At 34.9% G+C, this 12443-nt stretch overlaps 1 protein-coding gene across 4 annotated transcripts in view; it reads right to left on the reverse strand.

Moving 5' to 3' along the window:
• The window catches only part of RPS6KC1 (ribosomal protein S6 kinase C1), a 124352-nt gene that overhangs the window by 56913 nt on the left and 54996 nt on the right, over window positions 1-12443 (reverse strand). For 3 of the 4 annotated variants that reach the window (XM_069459345.1, XM_069459347.1, XM_069459344.1), the window contains 2 exons: window positions 11634-11749; window positions 3736-3828 (listed from right to left, as the gene is read on the reverse strand). In XM_069459345.1, coding sequence (XP_069315446.1) covers window positions 3736-3828; window positions 11634-11749 — 209 coding nt within the window. The remainder of the gene's footprint in view (window positions 1-3735; window positions 3829-11633; window positions 11750-12443) is intronic. The other variant, XM_069459346.1, reaches the window with a different exon arrangement.

Genomic DNA, 12443 nt, shown 5'->3' on the forward strand with positions numbered 1-12443 from the left:
GTGTTCCCCCAGCCTTTAAAAAAAAATTTTTTTTTTTAACTCACAGAAGTTGCAAAAACAGTACAAAGAATGTCACCATGTACCCTTCATCCAGCTTCCCCCAATGGTGACATCTTATGTAGTTATAATGTATAGCTATATCAAAACCAGGAAACTGACATTGGTACATTACTGTTTACTAAGCTATGGGCTTCTTTATCCTTTTTATAGCTAAGTTACACAATAGTGAACTTTCTCTATTCTCCTGGCACTTGGGCATCCTACTACCGGACAAACTATTATACTAATCCAGACTCAGTTGCAAATTACCATATATAGACAATCTTTATACACAAACATAAACATATCCTATATACTCATGCCACACACACATCGAACAATTATATCCTCATCTGTAAAAACTTATATAAAAATAATGGTAATCCATCTTCCTCATCCAACCATAGTTTTTTCACTAATTTCAACTTTCCCCCACTATTGCTACAAAAAGACTATGTGTAAATAAATCTGGGGGCTTAAAGAAATCTTTAAAAGTTACCTAAGGTAAAAATCCACCCAGTGCTTGAATTCCCTCTACAACATCCCCACCAATGTTTGATCTTTCAGCCTTTACTCAAACATCTCTAATGACAAGAAACTCAGAAGATCTAAAGAAATTCAGTCCACCTTTGGTCAATATACTAATTTTTGAAAGATATTTCTAATCATGAGCAAAAATCAGTTTTCCTCGAATTTATATTCATTTGGTTCTAACTGTATCCTGTGGCAGATACTAACAAGCAAGTCTTACCCCTCACTACCTTTCTCACAAGGATACCAGACATCCCGGTTTGCCTGTGATGATCCTAGTTTGTACCTGTTGTTCTGGCATAATTAATATCCTCTTTCACCCTCAAGATCTGAACGAATCATTATATAGTTCCTCTAATCAGGATGGCCCTTAAATATTTGAAGAGCACACATGCTTTTATCAACTATCTCCTTGTTTTTCAGCCATTCTTCATATATGATTTGGAGAGCCTTCACTAGCCTGATCATTTTTGTTTCTGAATGCACACCAGCTTATTTATACTCTAACAGTGCCAAAGCTCAAATTCCTTGTTGCATAGCTATGTTAATGAGGGATTTTATAATCCCAATTAAAGAACAGAAATTCATTTACTTTCCTTCAAATACTAGACCAACATACAGCTACAGAATTATTGTCCCACTGGGTAAACAAACACCTTCTGAGTCACCTTATACAATGGTACTAAGTAGCAGTCTCTCATTATACCAGTAGGTGTCACTCTATATATATTTAAAATTACTTAAGTAGAATTAATTCATTTATTCAACAAAGATTTTACTGGGCACCCATTATGTGCTGAGCATGATTCTAGGTACTGAGAATATAGTGGTGAACAAGAAAGACATGATCTTGTTTCATGGAGCTTACAGTCTATATATTAATGAACAAATCTGTTTTATTTACTTTCTATGTAAGTTTGTAAAATCCAATTCCTAATACAGTTCAGTTCAGAACTGTATTTTCCTAAGTTAATGGATAACATCCAAAATAACTCATGAAGAACAAATAATATAATGAAACAGAATCAAAGAAACTGTTCTGTAGGAGCTACAGCAATACATCCTGTATATTTTCCATCTTTATAAATTTACTCAACACTTCTATACTAAGTTTCTAAAACCCAAATTTTAGGTATTCCTCAGAACAATGGAAAAGAAAATAATTCAAATTTTAAAAAATCTACCTACTTGTTTTTACAAGTACTGCCCATAATATAAATTTTGACAAAGCTTATTAATTCTCAAAATACATATTTCCTTATCTCTACTAAGAAAAGTTAAATGTCACCTTCTAAACACCAAACATACTTCCCAGGTAAACAGGAGTTGAGACAGTACCAAATTATGCCTCAGTATAGAATTTAGGAATTCTTCTACTGTCAAAAGTCCTTCTTTAGACATACCTGTGATACTCATAGCTATTACCAGGACTTCAAGGTGACTCATTCATGCTTATGGCATAGCAATGAAAGGTCACATTTTGTCAAAAGAAATAGATCTAAGGGAAGGGGCAGACATTGCACATCAAGAAGGTATACTTGCCTGCACAGAAATCCAAGAACCTAGGAACTACTCAATTACTTTTTTTTTTTTAAGACAGAGTGTCACTCTGTTACCTCGAGCTAGAGTGCAGTGGTGTCATCATAGCTCACTGCAACCTCCATCTCCTGAGCTCAAGCAATCCTCCTGCCTCAGCCTCCCAAGTAAGTAGCTGAGACTACAGGTGTGCACGCCCACACCTGGCTGATTTTTCTATTTTTAGTAGAGACGGGGGTCTTGCTCTTGCTCAGGCTGGTCTTGAACTCCTGACTTCAAGCAATACCCACCCCCGCCTCGGCCTCCCAGAGTGCTAGGATTACAGGTGTGAGCCACCGCACACACCCGGCATCAATTACTATATTGTTTCCATCTACTCTCAAACAGAATGTTCTCCAAACTGGAAAAGCCAGAGAAAACATGGTTATGGGAATATTTCAGGCTTTAAAAAAAATAAGTCATACTGTCTAGAATGCTTCATGTTCAAAATTCAGTCATACGAATTTGAGAAAAATGACGCTTATAAAAATTTAGTAAGACACTGACAGCTTCACATAACATCCAACTTAATGTTCCCTTTGGAATGCCTCAAACTATTAGTTACTGTCTAAATTGCTAGAGATAGACTGCATATTGTTCAATTTTAGCATGGAATCACATGCCTACTTTAGAACAAAAAAAGTACTCAATTAACATTAAGGTGCTTCATTAAAGATCCTTAATGGTGAAAAAGCTCTAAATTAATTTATCCCTTAATATTAATAAAAATAAAGCATTTGCTTTTGCTTTGAATGGTAAAGTGGTGGTAGAGCAAATATATTTAAAATGTGGTTTATTATCTATGGTCATAAAATTACACTCGTGAACTACCTGACACACTCAATACTGCAGATATTAGGCATATCTGAGATGTCACCAAATTTCCATATACTCAATGGCAGGTATCTCTGTGAGCTCAGTATTTTTATTCCAAACATAAAAGTGTGCGCGTGTGTGTGTGTGTGTGTGTGTGTGTGTGCAGGGTAGAGCAACGTACTGGAAAAAGCACAGCTTTTGGAATCACAAAGATTAGTGTTTGAATCCTAGTACTGCCCTAAAGTAGCTATGTGACTTCTAGGCAAGTTATTCAACTTGTTCTAAACATCACTTTCCCACCAAGATGCAAAGAATAAGGGATTGTAAGAAGGATTAAGTTGTTTTTTATAAAATGCCCAATATAAACTCTGACACATAGTAGGTGCTCAATAAATGGTAGCTATTAGGGAATGCCATTTTTCTTTTTGACCATTAGAATAAATCAATTAATGTTGAACAACTACTGACTCAAAAGTTTAACATAAAGTGCATCTTTACCCTACTGTAACACTTTTATAAAACCAAACCTCTTACTCAACTGAATGCCAACAAATATGCACCTTCTCCTTTAGCTCAAATATATTTTGCATGACCTTACATGAATTGCTTAGATAAAAGCTTTTTCCTCTTCTGCTTTTGTTATTTTAAAGTGCAGATGCATTTGAGTCATTTTCTCCTTTTGTTTCATATCCTTAAGATCCAAAGCTTCAAAGACAGAATGTCAGCATGCAGTCAATTTATGACTGAACTCTTGAAGAGACACTGAAGAATTACCTTGTCAATCACCCCAAGGACTCTGAAGGCCTTCAGCTCCTCGGCAGGGCTCCTTAGGTTCCAAGGGGGCCTTGAACTTAGTGATCCTGGAGGCTAATGGAAGATATCAAAGATTATACATCAATCAGGGAGGTACTTGAAGGAAGGCTGCCTGCTGAAGCAAATGCCAGGCCAAAGGAAACTAAATTTATCATAAATCAGAGAATGGAAAGATGAAAGGAGGAAGTTTCTGTTTGTCTGTAATGTAAAATAAAAATAAAGAAAATCAAAAAGAAAAAGCAAGAAAAAAGTTGCCAGTAAATAAATCATAACATTGAAAACAAAATTTTAAAAAGAAAAATTAATGAGCTGATATAGTTTCGAGAGCAATAATTCAACTCAGATCTGTACAGCTATCATGTAACTTTGCAACAAATGAATAACTAGGCCAACAATCAATCACAGCCTTATATTTACCCTGGACAGCTCAAGAGTAATTTAGAAGGGGGCTAACTAAAAAACAATGTAATAATGGACAAACTTGGAGAGGGAATGACACAAGCCATTCCCTCTCATCACAAAATATAGTCCTTTAATATTACTTTACAAATATACACTATGTGCTTTAAGAGGGCTTGGCAGATTAAAGTTCAACCAGAAAAATTACCAATAATGGTGAAAAATTAAGAAATTTCATCATAGAACCAATAATTATTAAAACTGAGGTTACTTAAGAGACTATAGGAGAAAGAATTTTTTCTTTAAATATTTGCACATCTGCTATATGGAAAACAGTCTGTTAGCTACAAAAAAAAAAAAAAACAGACCACAAAACATAAGTGAATATAGGAAGGGATATTTCAGTACCACACACAATTAAAAAATAATCCCAACTTCTATCTATTGGTTTTAATTTTCCCTATCAGTAAAATAAGTTTTATATTACACAAACTCTAAGGACACCTTCATGAGGCATTAACAACCAGGAAGTATTGCTATATTAATCCTGACTTTAAAACGGTGATGCTGCAAAGGATGACAGGAGACACAAAGCCTTATTACATACTTAGAGCAGACCTTATTGCTATCAAAAATCTATCATCAAAATACAGAGGAAACATTTTGACCCCCTGAGAGGACGGCAAAATATCCTGATCAATCAAACACCATGGGAAGAGAATTACTGAGATACTATTTTTGACACTGCAAGTCCCTGTGCAGACCAGTATCACTGGACAGAGAGCTCCTTGAGAAAGGGAAACATACCTTATTTAACTCTATATTCACAGTGGCCTCGCATGTTGTTGGAGTTCAGTAAGAAAAAGTGAGGGAAAGCAGAAATGAGGAGGAGGAGGAGGAAGAAAGGAGGGAATCTAGGGAGAGAGGTTGCCTGGATAAATTAGGTGTCGTTTACAACTGGAAAAACTACCACTTGTGAAATTTTCTAAACGCAGCAATTCCAAATGCTTTCAATTTTTGTTTTGTTTGGTTTGGTTTTTAGGTTTAGCTAGTGAATAACAATTTCAGTGTTCCTGAAATGGTGATGGTTGATTTAAAAAAGAGACTTTCATTTCTTAAAAACACTTGGAAAAGTTGGTGATAGTGGCAATTGGACTGCATAATAGCAGTCTTTAAAATTGATTTAATTTATACTTCTTGAATATTCATGTTTCAAAAAATACTTATTTAGTATCTCACTTCATGCGGTACTGAGCTAGATGCCATAAAAAAAGAGTTATACCTCTGCATCACTAAAAGCTTAAAATCTAAGGCGAATTTGTAAGGATGTAAAAAACATTTAGCAAGGTATTTTAACGTTATACATGTAGACAGACATAACAGAAATAGTCTCTACTATCTTAATTCGTATTATATTATTTCATCTTTATTATCCCTCATCTCACCCTCAGTGTGGTACTTACAGGAAGTTATTATTATCCCCACTTCACAAATGAAAAAAGGATGTTCAGAAGGATGCAGTGTTTGTCTGTGGTAAGGAAGGGAAACAGTGGAAGATGCTAGACCAGAACCTTAACTCCTTGCTCTAATGTTTGCAGTCTTTCCAGTACATGATACATTCTGATAATTAAAAATTCATCTTCCTCTGTTATAAATACATTATCAAGAAAGAGTACGAAATGCTTGTGATTCTGGCAAAAGGAATGTTAGGAAAAAGTTATAAGGGAAATAAAAACACTTCAAAGGATATTTCATCCATTACATTTGTTTTTGAAAATACAGCCAAATGCCTCCAATATCCCTATCTCCTATTTATACCTTCTTAGTCACTGATGCCATTGGAGCTTTCAGTGTCCAAAGAAAGTTATTGGTTCACGTCAGCAATTTCAACAGCAAAGAAAGCAAACTACAAAGTATCTACTGTACCTTTCAACTAATAACTACTGCGTGCCCACTACGTTCATGATAACTGAAAGGGATATAAATCATGAAAAGGCACAGTCCCTCACCTCAAGAAGTTCCTAATTTATTTCAGGAGAAAAGCTAAATATATGAAAAGTTAAATAATGAAACATTCTCCTTAAAACAGAGGACAATAGAAATAGGTCATTAGTTAGTGTACGAAAAAACTGTGGTCTCAGAAAGAATGGGACAAAATGTGATTTTAAATGCTATGTGGAAATTAGGTTAGGAAAAGGATATCATACACTATATAGGATTGAAAGGCACTAGCCTGGTGGGGAAAAAAATGTTCAAACTGGAGAACAGATGAAAATAAAATTACATACTTATGGTCAGTTTTCACAGGCCTTGACTGCCAAGAAGAAATGTCTTGACTATATTCTCCAAAACTCCAGACTACAAGTTTTTGTATAAGAAAAAAACCCAATGAAAATAGTGACTTAGTAAGGTTACTCTTGCAAAGACGGGAATGGGAAAATTGTAATGGGGAAAGACCAAAGGCAAAGTGGTCATTAAAGTTCTCTTTCTCCTTTAACCATCTATGAAAGTTTAAGATCAGAGAAATGAACAAAGAAAGATCATGAAATGAAATCATCAAGAAAAAAAAACTTGTATTTCTTATATGTGGTGCTTAAATTGGGTAGAATCCTATAGATCCATTCCTTTCTTCAAAAGGCAAAAGGAAACATAAATCTATAGAATTTTAAGAGCAGAAAGAGACCTTAAAGATCAAGTCCAATATTCTCATATTTGTTTTCGGATGAGAAAACTGAAAAGCAGCAAGGTTAAGCAACATAAAATGACAGATGACAAAAATAGGTAATAGATAAGAGAGGATTAAATCTTACTTATAATATTGTTAGGGGAAACTTCAACCTGTCACTACAAAGGGGTGAGGGGGAAGGACAGTGTATTTCTAGGCAACATAGCTGATCTCCTTGATTAAAAAAAGATTTTCATTTATATTTATTAGCTACTGTAGCAGAAGATGCCCAGAGGAGCTGAAGTAGTTGTACTCATCTATACCAGGACTAAAGACAAGGGCAGAAGGAGGGGAGAGAGACAGGAATATATGATGACTCAACAATCTTCAAAACCAGAGATGGCAAGTATTTATCGCTCATCTGGTCAGGCCCACGGCAGACATCTCTGTTAACCCCACGCTGTCTCACAATTCTTCTCAATACAATGCTTCTGGCAGCCACTACTTGTGTATTAGAATTAGCACACTAGTTAAGACTTACTGTGTTCTACATTCTCTAAAAGGCTAGGTGAAGCTTTCTTTTGTTTCTGTTTTGAGTTGTTTTTTAAATTGCTGTTTTGCCTGCCCATCTTTTTCACTCATTATACCCTGTTCTCAATGAGATCTCTCTCTATTCTTACCGATCCGTTGGTGCAGTACTTCTCAAAGCTTAATGTTTATGCCCATCACCTGAGGACCTCGTTAAAATGGAGATTCTGATTCAGTAGGTCTGAGGTGGGGGCCTGAGAGTCTGCATTTCCAGTAAGCTCGGAGGCTCAGAGGTGATGCTGATGCGGCTGGTTCACCAACCACATTTGGAGTAGGTGACACCTCCTCAAATAACCTGAGGAAGTGTCACAATCATTGAGGGAAAATAAGTAATCAACAGCCAAAAGCAAGCACCACAAAGACCACATCAAGAAACCACACCCGGAACCCTGATAACTACACCAGAGGTCCTGGACTTCGCTACATCCACAGATTTCTGGCTTTGCAAAGACTCTGATGAGCAATCTACTAACCCTAATACCCAGTTCTCCAAGCCTCACTTAGGCCACATTTCAAGCCTGACACTTAACTGCAGACCTGTTACTGATTTAGAATGCTCCACTTGCCATCTCTCTGCTTAGCTCATGTCTCACTGAGGGTGAAACAATACTTTTAAAATGTTCTCTAAAAAAGAACAGAAAAATATCAGTACCAGCAAATAAAATGCACAACAGAAAAAAATACTTTCAATATTATTATAGCAGTTGTGCTCAGAATATACAAAAGATTCAGGAAAGGCATACATTCTACATATTAATTTTCATTCACACCTTATAATTGCATGATAAAAATGTATTCACACTTTAGAAACTACACATTCTTTTATGTTCTAAATTTAGATCATTCACTGCCTTTTTCTAAATTTCATTGATCTTGAATTTAAAATTCTTACAGCTAAAAAAAAAAAGCAAAAATGTATCAGTCTTTTCCAGGGAAATCCTCTTTTAATATTAATTCTTATATCATTCAAAGTCATCTATAATTTAAAAAAGAAAGAAATCTGTCTCCTTTGGTTGAGATTTCACCTCTACTTCAAACAAAGCTCATTTCTTTTTTATATGAAACCTGCTCCTAAATTTTCTTGGAGTCTGTTAGTAATGAAGTTACGAAGAAAAGAGTAGGAAAGTGCTTTTTTTTTTTCTTTCTGTTCCTTTCTGAAAGGATATTAACATGAATGACTTGAAAATTTAGAACTGTTATATTTACTACATAAGAGTCTCTAATGTTTAATAAAGCAAAAGCTTAAACCATCCCAGAAAACTTGGGTGAAGGGAGTCATGATTTAGACTGCACCAAAGAGGAAAACAATAATCAACAAAAATTTTTAAAGCCAAAAAGGATTCCTTTCTTTTCTTTCTTTTTTTGAGACAGGGTCCCACTCTGGTGCCTCAGCTAGGGTGCAGTGGTGTCATGATAGCTCACTGCAACCTCGAACTTCTGGGCTCAAGTAATCATCCTGCCTCAGCCTCCTAAGCAGCTGGGAATACAGGCAACCCCACCACACCTGGATAATTTTTCTATTTTTTTTTTTTTTTTTTTTTTGTAGACGTGGGGTCTGGCTATGTTTCTCAGGCTGGTCTCAAACTCCTGGCCTCAAATGATCCTCCCACCCTGGCCTCCCAACATGCTAGGATTACAAGCATGAGCCACCTGGCACCTGGCTGGATTCTTTTATTTTCTTAAGCAATCAGGCTAGAAAGAAATGTTTGCACACTCATTCGTGAGAGAATATTGCTTTGCACAGAATTTGAGTTAAAGGGGCCTTTAGAAATCATTTATACCAATTCTTTCACTGTGTTGGTTGAAATTCAGACCCAAAGATGGTTTAAAGAAGAGACTAATGAATTCACCAAGCTAGCCACAAGCCTCTGAAAGACAGTGAACTTTTATTATAGGCAAGAAAATAATCAAGCATGTTTGTGACCAATAAGGGTCCAGCCTAACACACTAATATGCAAAAGTAAAAATAAAAAAGTTAATGCTTACTATTAAAGAAAAACATCATGCCTACCCTGCTCTAGCCTCCTCACCTAAGAACTGAAAAAGATCCTACATATCAAATCAGATGCAGTAGGTGGCTTTTACTCTTTCTGATACAATCTCCCATTATTTTACATAGCTCTTTACCAGTCTCCCTCTAATTTTTGTTTCCTAACTATGTACATATTAGCGCCCTCAATTATGCTATAGGGTTTACAAGAGCAGAGACTATGTCATCATCTTTTGTATAACTCCAAAGTATTATATATCTAGTTTGATACTATTAATATATACAGAGTCTTAACAGATGCTTATTAATGTATATTAGATCTCTTTTGTTTTATTTTCATTAGAAACTATGCTTAAAGGGAAATTCTGACTGATATTCTTCATGGTTCTATTCAAATCAAAAACTATACAGGAAGTTTTATATATGTATTTGCCCAAGAAATTACTGCTTCATAGACGTGCCTATGGGAAACTGTAACAGGACTGCATGGGTGGGGGGTTGAATGAATATGTACTGTAGAACATTCAAAGTTAACATAAATAGAATGAATAGAATACTGGTAATTTAGAAACCCTAAAACGTTTAGAATATGTATACATAAGACAAATTTAGTAAAACAAGTTTACAGAGGCCCATGTTATTTAATAGTTTCATCAATGCCCCTCAAAATGAAATTAGAATGTACACATCAGAACTGCACACGAGGAGAGCTGCCAATCCCACGGAAAATGGGAACTGAATTCAAAGCAATGTTTAGATAAATATTCTATTTAAAAAGGCAAAATTTGATAGTAAGAAGTTAAAGGAAATTAAAACTTAATAATATAATTAAAACAATGATAGAGAGTAGGAAAAGATTAGCAAACAGAATATAGACTAGAAGAGTAACTCATAATCTGAAAATGAATCAGCAGAATAATGTTATTTAAAACATAATCACTATGTTAGAACAAGTAATAGAAGTACATTGCTTCTAAGCTGAAATATAATTTTTTGTTCTATTAGAAATGGCCACTTAACATCAAAAATTATCAGAGTATAATGTCTTACACTAAGTACAGTTTTCATAACTGCATTTTTAAAAGATCATACAGAAAATGAAAATGGCCCAGAAAATTAGTCACAAAAACTTATAATGGTCCAAAGAATCAAGGTTAAATACTGGACTATTTTTAAACTAAAAAATTAAGACTTATTTTATAATTCTCTAAAAGGATATAAAGCATAAAAAATATGGAAAAAAGTATACAAAGCAGCATATAAGGGGGGATTAAGAATGGGGCTAAAATTTATTAAGACAGTCTTTGGCTTATGGGCTGGTCTTTGTGCTAAGTAGGCACTTTGTGTGTGCGTGTGTGTGTGTGTGTATACATACATAGGTGACTTTTTTTAAACTTCATTTAACCCTAATAGATACCCAGCAAGGTATTACTACTATCCTCATTATTCAGATACAGAATATGACACTAAGAAGTGGGATTAGGTATTTTGTCCAATCTGCTATGGCTTCAAGTGGCAGAGCTGGATATAAAAAAGTCTGCCTGACTCTTAGATCAATTAAGAAAATAAACTAAACACTTTTTCCCATCTCCAAAAGATACAACTCTTAAATTGCATCAGAAAAACTTGGTTTAATATAAAGAAAACAATAACAGGCAAGTTTCTTCCAGAAATTGCCAAATCAAGACAGATATGACACAAAAAACAATAACAGACCACAATGTTTCTAATGCTGTAAGCATTCATCTGCTTTTTGGACAAGTCTAGGGGAAGTCCCAAATAACCTACATATCCCTGCTAGAAGTATGCCTTTATAATTCCAGGTGACCTACAGCAGATACTTGTAGGATTTATGCTTAAAATGATTTTAACATGAATCAATAAAACTGTATAGGAATTGTACAAAAATGATAATTTAACTTTAGGAAACTGAAATACAGGTAGATACCATAACGGTATAAGTTACTGTCAATCCATAGATGGGGAAATTAAGGGTACAGTAAGGGACTGACAAATGGCCAAAAAAAGAAGAAAGCAAGTCCCATTGTATTCCACTTTTGGTGGTTTGCTATAATGCTTTTCTTTCCACCAACAATTTTTAAGGAAATTACTGAGAAAATTCCAAACATTAAAATTTCCAAACATTCTAAATTAGAACTAAAGCTGAGACAAGACAGCAAAAAAATGGCCGAAGACAATACAGGACAGAAGACATACCTGAGATACATCATCAAGTTGAGGTTTTCCATAAAGACTAGAGATACTTTCTGCCCGCATGAGATACTCCGCTGTTCTTCTCTTCACCGCTTCTCGACGGGTAGGGCTTGACTCTCCTAAAAGAAGGAAACAACATTCTGGACATGTGAAAAATAAACCCCCTGTCACCCTATTCACTGCTTGTTCATATTTCTATCTGAAAAGAAGAGATAATTCAAAACTTGAAAAAGACATAAAAATTATAATATCAACGAGGTCTAAATATTAACCCCAAGAATTTCATTTACTTAGATTCTAACACTCTCCTATTTAAATATGTATTGAGAGCTGGATATATTTTAGGAGGAGTCAAATATATAAGAAATGTAGTGTAAAAACTCTAAAGACAAAAGACTAACCCTAGTCCAGATAGCATACAGCTATCCAACTGAACAAACAGGACCAAATGTAACAGATGTTTAATAAGACCTATAATTTAGCATTGATATGCTGTACACTGTGTAAAGCTACCACCAAACTGGAGAATAAAACTATTTATTAATAGTTAGGATAACCCTGAATTCACTCTGATTTTTGTAAGCTTCATGGGTTTTTTCATTAGCAACAAATGATCACCCAAGTGAAAATAAGAACATATTGAAATCCCTGTAATATAAAATTATGTGAAAATAAACAATCATTTACCCCGTTTGGGTCTTAGTTTCCCTAAACAAAGGATATTCAAAGTGGCCTCCAAAGAACTCAAGACCTGAAAAAAGGAGGTGATTAAGCCCATGGAGTACTGGGTTCTTGCCTCTCTATAATGGGATG

The sequence above is a fragment of the Eulemur rufifrons genome, chromosome 27 (assembly GCF_041146395.1).
Source record: "Eulemur rufifrons isolate Redbay chromosome 27, OSU_ERuf_1, whole genome shotgun sequence".
Classification (NCBI taxonomy): domain Eukaryota; kingdom Metazoa; phylum Chordata; class Mammalia; order Primates; family Lemuridae; genus Eulemur; species Eulemur rufifrons.